This window comes from Equus przewalskii, chromosome 19 (assembly GCF_037783145.1).
Source record: "Equus przewalskii isolate Varuska chromosome 19, EquPr2, whole genome shotgun sequence".
In the NCBI taxonomy this organism is placed as follows: domain Eukaryota; kingdom Metazoa; phylum Chordata; class Mammalia; order Perissodactyla; family Equidae; genus Equus; species Equus przewalskii.
The window spans coordinates 42,237,418-42,256,852 of NC_091849.1; the positions used below are offsets into that span (position 1 = coordinate 42,237,418).

A 19,435-nucleotide genomic window follows, 5' to 3' on the forward strand; every position below is an offset into this window, starting at 1 on the left:
TTGGGAACACAATCTTTGCATAAAATGCAGCTGCCCCATATTTAAACCCTGGATATTTATTCAATATTTACTATACCCGTTTATGTGCTATTTGCTGGGGATATGAAGATGAGTATGAAGAGATTCCTACTTTTGAGGGTAGCACTGTAATATTGTCTTATGCTTTTAGTTTGTAGATGATAGTCTATTGGTAACATTTAAATTTGCAGTCAGTCTTTCAGTCCACTCTAATTGAGCCTTAACTTACTGCCCGTAGCTCTATCCCACTCCTGGCTGTGCAGTGGGAGAGAGTGGGCAGTTAAGAGCCTCCGCTCATGCTACAGGGCTTTGTGACTTTCAGAGGTTAGTAACTACCTCAGGTCTGTATCTAGATTCAGCCGACTTTTAGCATTCAACCAGCAGTGTCTTTTTTTTTTTTTTTAATGTTATGATAGATTACAACCTTGTGAGATTTCAGTTGTGCATTATTGTTAGTCATGTTGTGGGTACACCTCTTTCCCCTTTGTGCCCTCCCCCCACCCCCCCTTTTCCCTGGTAACCACCAATCAGATCTCCTTGTCAATATACTAACTTCCACCTATGAGTGGAGTCATATAGAGTTTGTTTTTCTTTGACTGGCTTATTTCGCTTAACATAATACCCTCGAGGTCCATCCACGTTGCTGCGAATGGGCCAATTTTGTCTTTTTTTATGGCTGAGTAGTATTCCGTTGTGTATATATACCATATCTTCTTTATCCAATCATCAGTTTCTGGGCATGTAGGTTGGTTCCACGTCTTGGCTATTGTAAATAATGCTGCGATGAACATAGGGGTGCAAGGGACTCTTGGGATTTCTGATTTCAGGTTCTTAGGATAGATACTCAGTAATGGGATGGCTGGGTCATAGGGTATTTCTATTTTTAACTTTTTGAGAAATCTCCATACTGTTTTCCATAGTGGCTGTACCAGTTTGCATTCCCACCAACAGTGTGTGAGGGTTCCTTTTTCTCCACAACCTCTCCAACATTTGTTGCTCTTGGTTTTGGATGTTTTTGCCAATCTAACGGGTGTAAGGTGATATCTTAGTGTAGTTTTGATTTGCATTTCCCTGATGATTAGCGATGATGAACATCTTTTCATGTGTCTATTGACCATATTTATATCTTCTTTTGAGAAATGTCTGTTCATGTCCTCTGCCCATTTTTTGATCGGGTTGTTTGTTTTTTTGTTGTTAAGCCGTGTGAGTTCTTTGTATATTATGGAGATTAACCCTTTGTCGGATAAGTGGCTTGTAAATATTTTTTCCCAATTAGTGAGCTGTTTTTTTGTTTCAATCCTGTTTTCCCTTGCCTTGAAGAAGCTCTTTAGTCTGATGAAGTCCCATTTGTTTATTCTTTCTATTGTTTCCCTCAACTGAGGAGTTACAGTGTCCGAAAAGATTCTTTTGAAACTGATGTCAAAGAGTGTACTGCCTATATTCTCTTCTAGAAGTCTTATTGTTTCAGGCCTAATCTTTAGGTCTTTGATCCATTTTGAGTTTATTTTGGTGTTTGGTGAAAAAGAATGGTCAATTTTCAATCTTTTGCATGTGGCTGTCCAGTTTTCCCAGCACCATTTGTTGAAGAGACTTTCTTTTCTCCATTGTAGGCCCTCTGCTCCTTTGTCAAAGATTAGCTGTCCATAGATGTGTGGTTTTATCTCTGGGCTTTCTATTCTGTTCCATTGATCTGTGGACCTGTTTTTGTACCAGTACCATGCTGTTTTGATCACTGTAGCTTTGTAGTATGTTTTGAAATCGGGGATTGTGATTCCGCCGGCTTTGTTTTTCTTGCTCAGGATTGCTTTAGCAATTCGCGGTCTTTTCTTGCCCCATATGAATTTTAGGATTCTTTGTTCAATTTCTGTGAAGAATGTTCTTGGGATTCTGATTGGGATAGCATTGAATCTGTAGATTGCTTTAGGTAGTATGGACATTTTAACTATGTTTATTCTTCCAATCCATGTGCATGGAATGTCTTTCCATCTCTTTATGTCATCGTCCATTTCTTTCAAGAAAGTCTTGTAGTTTTCATTGTATAGATCCTTCACTTCCTTGGTTAAGTTTATCCCAAGGTATTTTATTCTTTTCATTGCGATTGTGAATGGGATTGAGTTCTTGAGTTCTTTTTCTGTTAGTTCATTGTTAGTGTATAGAAATGCTACTGGTTTATGTATGTTGATTTTATACCCTGCTACTTTGCTGTAGTTGTTATTTCTAATAGTTTTTCTGTGGATTCTTTGGGGTTTTCTATATATAAGATCATGTCGTCTGCAAACAGCGAGAGTTTTACTTCTTCATTACCTATTTGGATTCCTTTTATTTCTTTTTCCTGCTGAATTGCTCTGGCCAAAACCTCCAGTACTATGTTGAATAGGAGTGGTGAAAGTGGGCACCCTTGTCTTGTTCCTGTCCTCAGAGGGAACCAGCAGTGTCTTTTAATGCCCTCCTTTGTTTCAACCTGGGACGCACCCTTCCACCCAACCTGGCACAAAATTGGCAGTTGAGATTGAAGAAGGATAAAGAAGAGAGGGCTGGGAATGTTTGCCCCAGGACCATCTTTAATCAGTAAGACGACGTGTACACAGGTCTTCCGTCAGCAGATTCTCATTGAAGATTCTGAGAGGCCTTTGTCAAACATGTTAAGCAGAATTTTTATCAACTTTCAAGCCTTTAGCTTGTGTATTCCTGGACGATTCTAGAATCTGTTTGTTTCTCAAACTTGAGAAATCAGACCACCCAAGATTATTTCCTCAGACCCCAGTTTGAGAAACACTGATCTGTATAGTTAATGGTTCTATAGTCGGTAAAATTAAGATCATTATCGCTGTTTTGGAGTTTATCTTAAGGAAGTTTTATGAGCCCTATACTTACTACTATTTTCTTGCTTGCTAAAACAGTCGTGAATGTGTTGATTTCTGTGGATCCCTGTGTTTCCATTTTGCGACTGACCACCATGGATGGTTATTCCTTCGCAATAGACAACAAACCATTGAGTTCTGACAGATAAGTTAAATGTTTTTCAAATTTTTGTTTCCCAGTTGAATAAGAGTTAAGCCATTCAGTTGCGTGGAGAAGCGGGAGTGTCACAGTGCCTCCACCACCAACTCTTAGGTCTCCCAGACAGCTCCTGCACACCTCGGAGAGTCCTAGGCCTCCAGGGAATAAAGTTTAAAAATTGCTAATGTGGCTATTAACTTCATTGAGGGATGGGAAAATGGGCCCTGAGAGGCTGGAGCCTGTCAGTAATCGCAGTTAGTCAATGTCAGTATCCAAAACAAGCCCTTCGCCTTCCGAGTTCAGTATTCTGCCCCACGGGTCCCCAGCCTCTCTGAAGCCTTGCAGGACTTCCCCCAACCCCTGAGGTTGGTCCCACTTTTCCCCTGTGTTATAGCACATTGTTGAGCCAGCTGGATTGCTTAATATATTAGGTTTATTTCTCCTCCCCCCCATTCCAAGTAGGAATTAAAGCAGCTTAGGGGCTGGCCTGGTGGTGCAGTGGTTAAGTGACACATTCCACTTTGGCAGCCCGGTGTTTGCCAGTTTGGATCCAGGGTGCAGACATGGCACCGCTTGGCAAGCCATGCTGTGGTGGGTGTCCCACATATAAAGGAGAGGAAGACAGGCACGGATGTTAGCTCAGGGCTAATCTTGCTCAAAAAAAAAAAAAAAGCAGTTTAAAGGCCTTCAAATTCTGCATTGCCCGAGTTGAACCCAGGTCTTATACTGCCTGCATTAATGGTTGTCCTTTCTGACTTTGAGGAATTTTTAAATTCCCAAGTTTTCCTGCTAATAACATTTCTTAGTCTTTTCCACTTCTCTTCCTTGCTGCTAGAAGGCTCTAACTGGTGACAAAATGAATGAAGTTCTTGGTTGAATAATAAGCGAAAAGCTCAGAGCCAATCAGTGTTGAGTGTGACAGCTTCTTTTTTTCTCACAAATGGGTATAATTGTGAAAATATAGTCATGCTTTCTTCTGGCAAGATGTCATATCATTTCACAGTAAAAGCCCAGTGACTTCACCTGAAGAAGTTGGGAACCCCTGCCAAAAACTCTGGCACTTCTCACATTGCATTGTAATAAATTGTTGCGTGTCTCACTTCCGAAAGAGAGTTCCTTAAAATCAAGACACATGCCAGAGGGTTTCACACAGTTTTGCAATTACAAAGTTTAACGGCCCATAACAATTACAGTGTAGTAAAAGGAATAAGATGAAAATACTTTATATCCTAATTGACATTAAGTTACTTGCCCTGGGTAAATGACTATTTTAGGATATAACTTTTTGATCATGACACTCATTGGAAAATTGTTTGCTTAAATGCAATAATTCTCTTTCCAGCCTTGCTTTTATAGTCCTCTGAAAATGTTAAGGATGGTTACATTTGTTATTACATTTTATGTCATACTCATACTATGTCATTTGATATTCCCAGGCCTTAACACAGTACCTGGCATATAGTAGGTGCTAAATGTTTGTTAAATGAATAATGAATATTCTTTTTACTCACTGAACAACTTTATTAAAGATAGGAATTAAAGAAGCAGCTTTTCCCATTCCCTAAACTATTCTTCAGGGTAGAAAACAACAGGAGGCATTGCAAACTGTGCAGGCAATTTACTATCCTCCCTCCCTTTCTCCTTTTCTCCCTCTTTCGGGATCTTCTGATCCTATAATTCATGCTAATGAACTCATATAAACTGTTCTTAGCTCCTAAAGTGATTTTTTCAAAACCTCAAAAATGGCTATACAGCCAAGATAGAGTAACAGTGTCTGGGTTTACCTTCCTACATAAAAAGTTAAAAATCAGATAAAATATATTTAAAAAAATGGTTTTTACATACTGGATATCAGGCAGCATAAAGACAGTGACTCCTGAGAAACGGAAATCAAATGAAGTGAGCCCTATAATTACCCCAGCTTACTGTGGAGAAAGTTTCCAGGCCACAGCACGGGGAAGGGGAACCCACTTGGAGTCTGCCCGTCTTCCTGAGTTGAGCTGATGTAGCTGGGAGGTGAAAGTGGCTGAAGCTCACAGGACAGACTACTGGAAAGGAGAGAGCTGCACAGAGAGAAAACTCTGGAGATGTGCAGAGTATCTCCCTTGAGTCTTCAGCTGATAATTGATCAGTACATGCCTGTGGAGAAACTATCTGAGGCCTGGGAAAGAACCACTTGAAAGAATTAGAGGAAACAATGCTTGGATCTAACACAGGGCAGAGAATAGTTTGTGTTCCCACTTGCAAGAGTGCAAAAATCTTTATAATTCATAGGACATCAAGTGAAGTACTCAAAAGGGTATTGCCTCAGCGTAGGGCAAAAGTAGCCCTAGGCTATTAACAAAGCTTAAAAGCAAGCCTCAAGAGAAGCAAACTGTTCACAAGTAACTTACTTATGTCCTAGACAAAGCTCAAAAATATCTGTAAAGACACAAAAATATCCAGTAACTCAATAATGTAAAATTAATGATGTCTGGCATCCAATTAAAAATTATCAGGCATGCAAAGAAGCAGAAAACTACCACCCATGATGAGGAGGAAAAAAGTCAATCAGTAAAAACAGACCCAGAAATGATACAAACGGTAGAATTAGTAGAGAAGGATATTAAAAAGTGATAACTATTTTGCATAAGTTCAAGAAGGCAGAGAAAAGATTGAACATATTAAAGAAGAATATGGAAGATTTAAGAAAGATCCAACTTCTAGAGATATTTGAAAATAAAAATATATTGGATGGGATTAACAGTATTTAAGACACTGCAGAAGAAAAGATTAGTGTGCTTGAAGACATAGCAATAGAAACTATCCTAAATGAAAGCGAGAGCAGACTAAAAGATATATAGAGCATCACTGAACTCTGGGACAACTTCAAGCAGCCTTATTGTGTACATGTAATTGTGGTCCCCAAAGGAGGAGTAGGAGCACAAAATATATGAAGAAGTAATGGCTGAAACTTTTCTAAATTGGAGGGAAACTATAAGCCTACAGATTCTGGAATTTTAATGAACCCCAAGCACAAGAAGCATGAATAAAACTATGCCAAGGCATATCATAGTCAACTTGCTTAAAACCAGTGATAAAAAGAAAGATCTCTAAAGCATCTAGAGGGGAAAAAAAAGACCTGTTATATACAAAAGGACAAAAATAAGAACAACAGCATACTCTCTTTGGAAATAATGCAAGCAAGAAACAGTGTAGCACTGTCTTTAAAGAACTGAAAGAAAAGAAAAATTCAGTCTAGAACTATGTGCCTGGTGAAAATGCATTTCAAAAGTGAAGTCAAAATAAACACTTTTTAAAGACATACAAAAGCAGAAAGAATTCATCACCAGCAGATCTGCACCACAAAAATATTAAAGGAAATCCTTCAGGAGAAGGAAAATGATACCAGATGGAAATCTGGATTTACTCAAAGGAATGAACAGCCCTGGGAATGGTAAATGATGTGGGTAAAAATAGAAGTGACTACAGCTCATTATACCTTCAGCTTCTCAACGATTCCTCTGCTCACTTCACATTTTGGAGGTAAATTTGTAAATGAGAAATTATGGCATGTACTGACCCTATACCAAATTAATACAAATAAAGCAAATGTCAGTAATTTTTCATATGTTGGTTAGAGAGCCTATTATATTGACTCTTGGTGGTCTTCTAAAGTTTTGGCTTATTAGTCACCGTTTTCCGTAGGTTGTGTTTCTGGAAGAAGAAAGAAAACAGAGAACAAAAACGTTTGTTATAGCAATCACATGCCAAATTTCAATTTATCAAGCATTTGAAATCCTGTGTTATGACTTTAAAAGTTTTCTTCTACTGCCGCTAGCGTAGAATATCTTAAATAGGTAAAATTGATTTGCTTAGCCAGCTTTCCTTAAATATCTGTTCTTGAAACCAATGCATTTCTTGATATGAGAGCTTACATTTTCTCCCCCAGTGTGAAAAACAATTAAATAGCCTGTCATCTTCTTTCATATCTCTACCTTGCAAGTCTTCCAACTTTTCATGTGATCTTATTGAAAATCAAAGTGTCTTTAAGATATTTCTTTTAAGATAGCTGATGTAGATTAGTCTTGAGGCCACTAGGCTGTTTTAAAATTTTCTGAGTATTTGAGGAGCTGGCCCAGTGGCATAGTGGTTAAGTTTGCGTACTCAGCTTCAGCTGCCCAAGGTTCACTGGTTTGCATCCTGGGTGTGGACCTACACACCAGTTATCAAGCCATGCTTTTGGCGAGCGTCCTACATATAAAGTAGAGGAAGATGGGCACAGATGTTAGCTCAGGGCCAAGCTGCCTCAGCAAAAAGTGCAGGATTGGTGGCTGATGTTAGCTCAAAGCTAATCTTCCTCAAAAAAGAAAAAAATTTCTGAGTATTTGATATCTGGTATGCTTACCTAGAGTGAGCCTGACTGAGGTTCTTGTGTTTCAGAGCTCTTCCCTCTTCCCTCTTTGTTTTATTAGTTGCATTTTTTAAAAAATAGGCCTTACATGCATGTGGTGCAACATTCAAAAGGTACAAAATGACATAAAAGTAAAGAGAATACCTTCCTCTCTTCTCAGCCACCTGCTTTCCCTCCCAGAAGCAGCTAGTGTTACTGGTTATGTGTGCTTCATTTGGGGGTCTGAACATTTACCAAGGTATATATTCTCCACCCCTCCACATTTGGGAGTGTAATGTACACACTATTCTGCACCTTTCTTTTTCTTTCTTCCTTTGACCATGTGTCTTTCCAAGTCAGTTTGTTTAAAGCTACTGTATTATTTTTAATGACCATGTAGTATTCCACTATGTGAATGAACCATAATTGATTTAGTGAGTGTCTCACTATGGACATCTAGGGTTTTAAAAAAATATTTTAAGTTGAGGTATAATTTACATACCATAAAATTCACCCTTTTAAAGTGTACTCTTCAGTGGTTTAATTCCAGAACATTTTCATCACCCCAGAAAGAAACCTCATACCCATGGCATCTAGGTGTTTACAGTCTTTTGCTAAAACCAGTGATGCTGCGCTGGGTATTCTTATACATGTATCATTTCACTCATGCAAGAATATCTGCAGGACAAATACTTGGAAATATCTGCTACATGAAATGATTTGTGGACTTGAAATTTTGAAAGGTAATTGCTAAATTTCCCTCTCTAGAGGTTATATGAGTTCATACTCTCATTACCAAGGGATAAAAGTCGGTGACTGGCATAGTCCTTAACCAAAATTTTATCTTGGCAATCTGAGAAGTTATAATATCTCATTGTAACTTTAAATTCTATTTCTCTTATTCTAAGTGAGGTTGATTATTTTTATGTGTTTAGCGGCTACATGTTTTTCCTTTTTTTATGAACTGATTATTCACACCATTTGATTTTCCGCAGGGTAGCTTATTTTTTTTTCTTATGTATAGGGGCTCTTTATATATTTTTACAAGGCTTTACAATGCTCACCTGTGGCCAGAGGCCCACGTATTGATTCCAAGGTTGTTAGTTTAATGAGAAAACAGCCTCAACAAGAGTCCGGAGGTAAAGGGAAAACCTTTCCAAAGAAAACTAAGCTCTTCGCTTTTGAGTCATTAGTTTCTGATCCTCAAGTTTCTTCCCCCTTTAGAATCATAGTCCATTTCTACAACTTTGCTTTGGTAGAACATCTGTCCTCCAGGGTTAAGAAACTACTGGATTAGGCTGTATTATGACTGTATTTGGCACTATGTAGAGCTGGGAAAACTGCTTATAGTCAGAAAAGAGTGTGGCCCTTTAAAAAGTAGAATTCTCAGGGTACCCCTGACTATAAAGGCTTTCAGAGTTCTACCCAAGGGGGGCTAGAGGAGGAGGCCTTTCTGGTAGGACTGACGTCACTGACTAGGGTGGATATCCCCAAGGAGCGTGCTGTCAAGTCAAGGGTTTCAGCAGCCCGTGTGGTTTGGTAGGGGAGGATACACAATGGCTTTTAATTTCATCCAGTATCATAAAATCGTTCTTTTATTTGGGCTACTCACGGACTAGCTTGTCACTTTGAACTTTGGGGTAGCAGATGTTCTCTGTGCTTGAAAGTCCCAGTGGCAGTGACACCTCGGTGGAGTGACTGGTGCCGACTTCCTTTCTCTGTCTGTTGGTTAACCCTTGGCCATCTCATCCCCTGGCGGAGCCAGGTACAGGTGAAAGCAGTGAGGGGAGCTGGGATAGTTGTGAAATGTTTTCGTTTTTTGGTTTTTTACTTTTTGGTGTAGGCTGTTTCTCAGTTACTTTTTTGTTAGTTCTAGAGTCTGTTAGACACTTTAAAAAATAAATTTACAAAGGATATGGTGGAACTCTATTTAAATGGTCATGTTGAAGTAAAGAAATAATATCCATTTTATAGGCTTAATTATATGTTGTAATTGCTTAATTCCACGTGATTGTGATATCTGGGCGACAAGCCTGTGGCACAACACTGAGCTATAGCTAATGAGGTTCTACCATCTTAAACATCGGAGTTTCAGAGAAGCCCTTCACACAGACTTCTGTACGTCTGTTTAATCATAGTTTCCCTGTTTTTCCTTCCTGTACCATTTTCACGCCTCAAAAGCCATGTTCTGTTAGTACAGCCATGCTAGCACACCCTGAGTAACTCCACATCTGGTCCTAAAAGCAGACTTCACTCAGCCAGCTGCCGCTCTCACAGTTTTAGCCATGGACTTTACCGTTTGAAACGCTTTTCCCACTCTTCCTTCCTCCTGACTCATCCGTCATCTCTCCTCTCACTAAAGTTCCACTCAAATGGATTGTAATCACCAGATCATTCTGCAACTGAACCAACTCGCCCGCCGACTGGAAGGTCCCACATCGGGGGATACTTACCCCTTCCAGACCCTTCCCGAGGAAAGCAAGTTTCTTTCCATGTGGCAGGAGTCGACTTTATATTTGTTTGGCCTCGTGACTGATAGGATGGGAAGTTTGGGGGAACTGGAGAGGAGATGGCAGTTTTAACCAAGAAAAAACATTTAGTAGAAATGATCCCTTCTGCCTCCTTCGGGCGTGTCCCTCTTCTGGGCATCTCTTCAGGATTTCATTCTTCCGTCCAACTGCTGTTCACAACTGCCCTTTCCAACTGCTCCAGAACTCTTGGCCCTGGCATTCCGTGATGTAAATTATTCCACGCATGGCTCAAAATGGGTGCGAAGCAGTGTTGCCAGGTGTCGGATCACTAGTGTAAGTTTACCGGATCTCGGGGGAGGGGGAGAACGGGAGAGAACTGCTCTTGGAATCTGTACAGTTGTTATTGTTACAGCCAGAGCACAGTAATCTCGCTGGCTAAGCTTGATGCTGTCGATGGCTGGGGAGAGAGGGAGCTTTGGGCTTGGAGCTGGGGTGAATTTTTGGTTGAGATTTTCTGCTTTAAAGATTTTAGTGTTGGGATATAGATTGTTTGGAACCGAGCAGTTGGCAGTGCTGCTGCCGAAGGAGGACCTGGGGACGTTTGGGGCAAAGCCTGGAGCAGCACGGCCTGGCGCTATGGGTCCTCTTCTGTCTCAAAAAGTAGGGAGAATAAAGTTGGCCAAAGTATGGCAAGAAATCCAGATTGCTCACCATGTTTGGAAACATTCAGTCACAAAATTCAAAGACCTGTGTACCCATGAGATTTTTTCTAAAACAAAAATATTATTTCTCTCCTTGTTCATGATACATTTTGAGGAAGTTCTGTCCGTGGTTTGCAGTCCCTTTGGGGACTCTGCGTGTGAGGGGCTGCTGCCAGCTATCTTTGATTGTCTAGATTCCTTTTGATTTGTGAGTTAAGGATTTGTGTTTAATAAAAACAATTTAAATTGAATATTTAATCTCTTGAGTGACCACAAAAATTTTTAACTCCCATTAAAATAAGCAATTAGAGGAAAAACTCACATAAATTACACAGTTATTTATCTAGGAAAGTATATAGTATATTTTTATGTCACATTGATGCTACTGGCCTTAATCTGCTTTGCTGAAATGGTGCTTTCTTCCTCCTTTTCTTTATAGTTGTCATGGATGATGATGATGACTCGTGTCTCCTTGATCTTATCGGGTAAGATGCTCGGTCCAAAATCAGGGCAAATCAAATGTGTGGGTTTGCTGTACTGAAACAACCTCATAAGCTTATTAAAACTGGGTGAGTTTTTAAAATAAAAATTAATTATCATAGCTATTGTATGGATTAACAAATAAAGAGACAAGTAAAGAGACTTGGATATGGGGTCATCTTTAGGTAATTTAATTTAGGTAACTTTATTCATCCTTCATTAAATGTATTTTCTAAAAAATCCCAGGAGCCAGAAATGATATTAGGAAATGGAACAATGTCCAATAAATGCATAAGTATTAAAACAAAAACTACTAATAAAATTGTTTTAAAAAAGAGAGAGAATTTTACTCAGGCTATGTTGTTTTCTTTTTACCCTAGTAAAAATGAATCATAAAGTGGGTAATGTATTTATTTGTTGTTTTCCCTTTTCTGTTGTCTTCTAGAGACCCACAAGCATTGAACTATTTTCTACATGGACCTAGTAATAAATCTGTAAGTAATACTTGGAACATCACAGGTATAAATTTTGTTTCTTCTTTACAGTTGAAGTGATCACTTTATTGAATTTGTCCCTTTGCAGAGCAATGATGACTTGACTAATGCAGGATACTCTGCAGCCAACTCAAATTCAATTTTCGCCAACTCCAGTGTGAGTATTGGAAACTGGGTGTGTGAGCAAGTGTTTGTGTCTCATCGGTGCTTTGTGAGTGGAGGCTTTAGCTGCCTTCATATCATGATGAGAGTCGTCACCTCGTCTTTTGTAATTCACACAGAAGGAAAGTCTATTGAATTATCTTGACATTTTCCACTTTCAACTTAGTCAATTAAGACAAGCTGTATGAGATTTACTTTGCCATTTTCCTAAGCTTTCAACTTTCTTTCTAAAATCTCTCAGTAATGTTGTAACCCAGGAAAGTCATATTAAAATGTTTCGAATCTCGTTACATAGCTTTAAAAAAATTATTCTTAATTGTAGTTACTTGCTAAGCATTTTCATCTTAAATGAGAAAAAAGAAAACTGAAAGTTATTGAACATATTTAATATTTTAAAAAAGTTATTGAACATATTTAATATGTTCTTAGCACTAAGGCTTTAACATAATTAACCTTATTAATCCTCACAATAACTCTGTCAAGTAGGTTCTGTTATTATCTGTACTTTATAGATGAAGAAAGTAAAGCACAGAGAGGTTAGTGTTTGCCCCAAATTACACAGCTGGGTGTTGCAGAGCTGGAATTCTAACCCAGGCCACCACGTTCTGGAGCCCGTATCTTTAAGCTGTAGGAGCATCTCGAGAAGAGAGCTGACCTGGGGGATAGGAGAGTCCTGCCTGGAGGCTTTATCCAGGAGACTGTGTTTATCCTTATGTTCTTCTCGTCTTTTCTACTGCTTCATTCTACCGTGGATGGTAGTCCAGAGTCAGACTGCCCAAGTTTGAATCCTCACTCGGCCACTTACTGGCTGTGTAGCTTTGGATGTACCACTACATCTCTGTAAGGTTCAACTTCCTTATTTCTGAAACCAGGAGAATAGTAGGACTACCTCATAGGGTGCTTAAGGTTAATTGACTAGTCCACAGAAGTCACTTGGTGCAGCCCTCAATAAATGTTAACTCACCGTCATCATCAGGGCGTTTATTGTCTTCATCTATAAAATGGAATAGTGTTCAGGAAGTCCTTGGGAATGCATACTTCTTTCAAGTATTTGAGCTCATGCAAGAGGCTTCCACATGCTGGGGCTGGCTTTAAAGTCACAACACTGATTTCCTGTAAGGCTTGTAAATTAGTAGCATCTCTGAAATTCATTCTAAACGAGTAATAACTACATATGATACCATTTAGCCCGTAAAGTAGATTTTAGCCTGCCCCTCAATATTAGTGATTTTTATTTACCAATTCTCCCCCTTCCACATGAGTATTAATTCTAACTTTTTAGACTACTTCATTCAATATGTATTTATGGGGAACTTCTATTGCATCTTGTCAGTCATAGTAGAAATACTTTAAAAGCTCTGAAAAATATGGGTGTTTAAACCTATGGTCTGTTAATTTGTGCGTTGTAAAAACATTAAACTATGTTTCACTACTCAGGAGATATCTGTCGTTGCCTTGATATTTCTCTGCAAAAAAATATCCTCCTTGCGTTCAGTTGCTTTCCCTATCTCCTTTCAAATGACTCTTCAAGTCCCACCACATTTATCCCATTTCAACTATTGATTGATTGGGTGTCAAATGAACTAGTCTTGGCTTTTCTGCCTAGTCCTCCCCATCATCTACTCCCCAACACCTTATCAGCCCAGGGCTGAGAATCTCTACAGCTTTGCAAGTTGGAGCACCTTCTTGAGTGATCTATTTTTAAATTTTTGCTTCACCTTTAAAAAATGTTTTTGTGTTAAAATACATATGACATAAAATTTACCATTTAACCATTTTAAATGTACCGTTCAACAGTATTAGGTACATTCACATTGTTTTCACCTTATTTTAAATAGCTATTGATTCCATATCTTTTCTTTTATAATTTTGACATGTCCCATGAAAAACTGCTGGCCAGTGGAGTGTATCTTATTTATCAGTGACCGTGTTCAGTTCTCTTCATACGCCTGTGTTGTTGTCTCTAGTTGGAATGCCTATTCCTTAAGGACTCCTTAAGGACAGAAACTAACACACAAGTAGGTACTTGATAAATAAGTTGATGGGCTTTTACTTTTGAATAGGACATGAAGTAGTTTTTAAAGCATCATAGTAAGCTGATTACTTCTAAGAAATCAAAAGACTATTCACTCATTTTATGTGGGAAGTTGTTTTTCTTTGAGGAAGATTAGCCATGAGCTAACATCTGCTGCCAATCCTCCTCTTTTTGCTGAAGAAAGCTGTCCCTGAGCTAACATCCGTGCCCATCTTCCTCTACTTTATATGTGGGACGCCTGCCACAGCATGGCTTGCCAAGCCGTGCCATGCCCACACCCAGGATCCGAACTAGCAAACCCCGGGCCGCCAAAGTGGAATGTGTGCACTTAACTGCTGTGCCACTGGGCCGGCCCTGGAAGTTTGTTTTTATCTGGACTGGTCTTGCCTGGAGTGGTGGAGTTAGAAGTAGGGGAGTCAGAGGAAACCTTGAAAGACAGGGCTGAATCTGGGATACCTTCTGGGTGTCTAGTAAAAAAACACCCAGAACTCCCCAAACTCACTTAGACTCCTGTGCAACAAGGGACTGGACATGGCCGTCTCCTGTGTACGCATGTGCCTGGGCTGGGTCCCACTCAAGCCTTGGACTGGGAGCAATCCTGAAAAATAAAGTCTGTGCCAATACCTCAAATAATGAAGCTAAACTCCAGGTAGTTATCAGTATGTTCCTGTTATTTATCTATTTTTCTGGAAAATAATTTACCAGAGCACTGAATGCTTATACTTAGAAAAATAATGTTAAACATCATTACTGAGGAAATAAAATAGCAGAATAAGGGGAGCGTTTTGGGTCGTTATGCCTGAAAAGCAGCCTGTTATGGCTTCTTCATCTTCATCAGTGAGATTAATTTTTTTTAAGAATCTCTTTCAGAGGTTTGATATGCCATGTAACATACTGCTTATTTTTTTAGAATGCTGACCCTAAGTCATCCCTCAAAGCTGTAAGTAACCAGCTTGGAGAAGGACCCAGTGATGGACTGCCACTTTCAAGTAGCCTTCAGTTTCTTGAAGATGAACTTGAGTCTTCTCCTCTTCCTGATCTCAGTGAGGACCAACCTTTCGACATTCTTCAGAAATCCTTGCAGGAGGCCAATATCACTGAACAGACATTGGCAGAAGAGGCATATTTGGATGCCAGCATAGGTTCAAGCCAACAGTTTGCACAAGCTCAGCTTCATCCTTCTTCATCAGCATCCTTTACTCAGGCTTCTAATGTTTCTAATTACTCAGGTCAGACGCTGCAGCCTATAGGGGTGACTCACGTGCCTGTTGGAGCATCGTTTGCAAGCAATACAGTGGGTGTACAACATGGTTTTATGCAACATGTGGGGATCAGTGTTCCCAGCCAGCATTTGTCTAATAGCAGTCAGATTAGTGGTTCTGGGCAAATACAACTAATTGGGTCATTTGGTAATCAACCTTCCATGATGACGATTAATAACCTAGATGGATCTCAAATCATATTGAAGGGCAGCGGGCAGCAAGCTCCATCCAATGTGAGTGGAGGGCTTCTGGTTCATAGACAGACTCCTAATGGCAACTCCTTGTTTGGGAACTCCAGTTCCAGTCCAGCAGCACAGCCTGTTACCGTTCCATTTAATAGCACAAATTTTCAAACGTCTTTACCTGTGCATAACATCATCATACAAAGGGGTCTTGCACCAAATGCAAATAAAGTCCCAATTAATATCCAGCCAAAGCCTATCCAGATGGGTCAGCAAAATACGTACAATGTGAACAATTTGGGAATACAGCAGCACCATGTTCAACAAGGGATCTCTTTTGCTTCGGCAAGCTCACCCCAGGGCTCAGTAGTTGGTCCGCACATGTCCGTGAACATTGTAAACCAACAGAACACAAGGAAACCAGTCACCTCACAGGCAGTGAGCAGCGCGGGGGGTAGTATCGTTATTCATTCTCCCATGGGCCAGCCTCACACACCCCAAAGTCAGTTCCTCATACCTACAAGCCTTTCTGTCAGTTCCAACTCGGTACACCACGTCCAGACCATAAATGGGCAACTTCTTCAGACTCAACCTTCTCAGCTCATTTCTGGCCAAGTGGCCTCAGAGCATGTCATGTTGAACAGAAACTCTTCTAACATGCTCAGGACCAACCAACCATATTCTGGACAGATGCTTAATAACCAGAATACCGCCGTTCAGTTGGTGTCTGGGCAGACGTTTGCCACCTCTGGAAGTCCAGTGATAGTCAATCATGCCTCTCCTCAGATAGTTGGTGGGCAGATGCCCTTGCAGCAGGCATCACCAACTGTGTTACACCTGTCACCTGGGCAGAGCAGCGTCTCCCAAGGAAGACCTGGCTTCACCACCATGCCCTCAGTGACGAGCATGGCAGGACCTAGTCGTTTCCCTGTTGTCAGCTCAACCAGCACTGCCCATCCTAGCCTGGGGTCTGCAGTTCAGTCGGGGGCATCAGGATCAAACTTTACGGGAGACCAGCTGACCCAGCCAAACAGGACTCCAGTACCGGTCAGTGTGTCTCATCGTCTTCCAGTTTCTTCTTCCAAATCTACCAGCACCTTCAGTAACACACCTGGAGCAGGAACCCAGCAGCAATTCTTCTGTCAGGTATGCTCCCTTTGTCAAATGAGTGTTTGGGTGATAACAGAATGGAAATATGGACTGTGTATTTAATAGAATATAATTTTCATCCTAGGCTCCCAATTTATTAACTTGAAATTTTCAACTTACGATTGATTGCTTTTTTTCTTCCTAAGAAATTTTTTATCTGGCATAGCATTGTGGTTTAGAGCGGAGACTCTGCAGTCAGACTCACAGATTTGAATATAAGTTTTATGACATGGACAAGTCTTAACTTACCTCTCTAGACTTAATTTTCCTCATCAGCAAAATGAACATCGTACTACTACCATCCCATGGAGTTATTGGGAGGATTAAATGAGACAATCCACATGAAGGACTTAGCATAGTCCCTAGAAAATAGCAAATACTCAGTAAGAACCAATATTAATGGAACGTATTATGAGCATTTAAAATGAAAGCTTATTTTAGATTATTACATCATATAGCAAACCACTAGGTCGTGTGACTATGGGCTGGGTGAAGTGGTAGCTGCTTCTTGGGTGCCAACCGCAAAGGCTCAGGGACTCAGTGTGACTCAGCAGGGGGTAACTGGCCTGCACCAGAGGGAGGCACATAGAAGGAGGGATGCAGGGCACTGTCATTTGACCAGGTACCTGCACCTGCTCTTACTGTGCTGCGGTGCAGGGAAATTACTTGGGCAATTGGGAAAACCATATAAGGTTTTTGTTTCTGAAAGTCACCCCAAATGTCATCAGCTTTGGGCCCTCACCCCTGTCTGCCGATGCTTGAACTCCCCTAGCTTCTGGTTCTCACTCATTCTGAGTACACTTCATAGTTCCAGCTCCATACCCTTCTTAGTCCTCCATTTCCACTGCCTTTCCCCTCCACGTTTAGAAGTATTTAGAAACTTCTCTGTACCATATACATCAATATTTTTAAAACTGTATACCTTTGACTTAGAAATTCTACTAAGAATCCCAAGGAAACAAAGATTATTTATGATCAAGGATGTTCAATGTATTAGTTTTGATATCAAAGGTGTATGTATGTCTGTGGGATTTTTTTTGTTGTTTTTTTTAAAGATTTAATTTTTTTCCTTTTTCTCCCCAAAGCCCCCCGGTACATAGTTGTGTATTTTTAGTTGTGAGTCCTTCTAGTTGTGGCATGTGGGATGCCGCCTCAGCATGGCTTGATGAGCAGTGCTAGGTCAGCGCCCAGGATCTGAACCCTGGGCCGCCAAAGTGGAGCGCGCGAACTTAACCACTCGGCCATGGGGCCGGCCCCGTCTGTGTGTTTTGAAATAAGGTCAGACTTAGAGAAAAGTTAAAGTTGTAAGAATAGTATAAAGAATTCTCATATACCCTTCACCAAGATGTCCCAGATGTTACCTTTTTACCACATTTGTTTTATCCTTCGCTTTCTCTCTCTCTTCTGCTCTCCCTCTCTCTCTCTGTCTCTCACACACACACACACAATTTTGAGAGTAAATTACAGGCTTGATGGCTCCTGACCCCTAAATACTTCAGACTTCAGTGTTCATTTTCTAAAAACAGGGACACAGCCCTACATAACCATAGTACAGTCATCAAAATCAAGAAATCAGCATTATTACGATATTATCATCTAATCTGCACACCTTATTCAGATTTAGTCAGTTTTCCCAATAATGTCTCTTACAGCAAAAGAGGAAAAAAATTATTTTGTTTTGTTTTTATGGTCCAGGATCACTGTCTGATTTTGTTCTCATGTCTTTAAATCTGAAACAGTTTCTCTATCTTTCTTTGTCTTTCATGACTTTGACATTTTTGAAGAGTACAAACCAATTATTTTGTAGAATGTCCCTCAATTTGACTTTCTCTGGTGTGTCCTCGTGATTAGATTCAGGTCATACATTTTTGGTAGGATTGCCACAGAAGTAGTGTTTCCTCATGATGTGGACTTGTCCCATTGCTGGTGATGTTAACTTTGAACACTTGCTTAAGATGATGTCTGCTTAAGATGGTGTGTGATACATCTTAATGTTTCTTTTGGGAAATACTTTGAGACTATGTAGATATCCAGTTGCTCATCAGACTTGCACACAGTAGTTTAAGCTTCCATTGATAATTCCTGACTGAATCAATTACTGAATCAGCTATTACTATGATGGTCACTAGATAGAGATTTTCTAATTCCACCATTTGTTCTCCGTTAATAGTTGACATTCTACTCTAAGTAAGAGCTTTTCCTTCTCTCCCTTGTACTTATGTTTTTTTGTATCGGTCTAGACTCAGATTCTTATTTGATTCAATGGGTTATAAATTGTTACAATCACTTATTTTGGTGTTCAAATTAATGGCCAGTGGGCACCCATCCAAATTGGCTGCTGGTCCTTCTGATGTGTTTCCATTGTGCTTTGAGCACTTCCTTTAATTTCAGGCAAAACAAGATATTCCATGTCCACCTTTTACTTTACCTGCCTCTGCCCTAAAATCAACCATTTCTTTAAGGAGCCTTATTCCTTCTAGTGGAGAATAATATCTAGAAATCAGGATCTGAGTGCTACATATTCATGGCTCCTGGGGTTGTCTCAGCTTGGACTTACATATATTTACTCATACTCAACATCTATAACTGTTTATATATCCATCAGTCTATACTAAAAACCATGAGTTCATATTGATACTTCCAATTCTAATCTAGGACCACAGAGTTCATTATTCAAGTCTCCCTCTTTTCCATGTTTGCACTCTCTTCTCTAATAGTGAGAAAGCCAGCTCTATAGTATATTTACTTATTTCTTCTATCCTAGAACACATAGAAAATAATTTCAGAATTGCTAATCCATACCACTGTGAAAAACAAACCTAGTAACTGGACTCCAGTATTGGTTTACGGTTCTGTCTTTAGCCTATAGATATTTAGTCGAAATACTGTCTTACAACATTTCTTGGGTTCGTTCTTTTTCCTTCCCTCAGTATGGTTATGCTGTTCATTTGAGATATAGTTCTGCTGCTTTGTTTCTGTTTGTATTTCATTTTAGGATTCTTTCCACGTTATCTTTGTTGATTTTATCTACTTAATTTCTTTTGAACATTGAACCATTAGCATGGTCCGCAAAGTGAAGGTTCTGCAGAACATCAACCTGGAGCAGTCT

General features: G+C 39.8%; 1 protein-coding gene across 4 annotated transcripts in view; it reads left to right on the forward strand.

The window, feature by feature from the left end:
• The window catches only part of BICRAL (BICRA like chromatin remodeling complex associated protein), a 68,668-nt gene that overhangs the window by 26,492 nt on the left and 22,741 nt on the right, over nt 1–19,435 (forward strand). Inside the window, exons 1-6 of one of the 4 annotated variants that reach the window (XM_070586085.1) lie at nt 8,820–10,194; nt 11,002–11,047; nt 11,488–11,536; nt 11,625–11,693; nt 13,599–13,716; nt 14,644–16,323. In XM_070586085.1, the coding sequence (XP_070442186.1) occupies nt 15,049–16,323 (1,275 nt within the window). In that variant the 5' untranslated portion in view covers nt 8,820–10,194; nt 11,002–11,047; nt 11,488–11,536; ... (1 more) ...; nt 13,599–13,716; nt 14,644–15,048. Of the gene's footprint in view, nt 1–8,819; nt 10,195–11,001; nt 11,048–11,487; nt 11,537–11,624; nt 11,694–13,598; nt 13,717–14,643; nt 16,324–19,435 lie in introns of those variants that run through there. The other 3 variants (XM_070586084.1, XM_008515816.2, XM_008515815.2) reach the window with 3 other exon arrangements.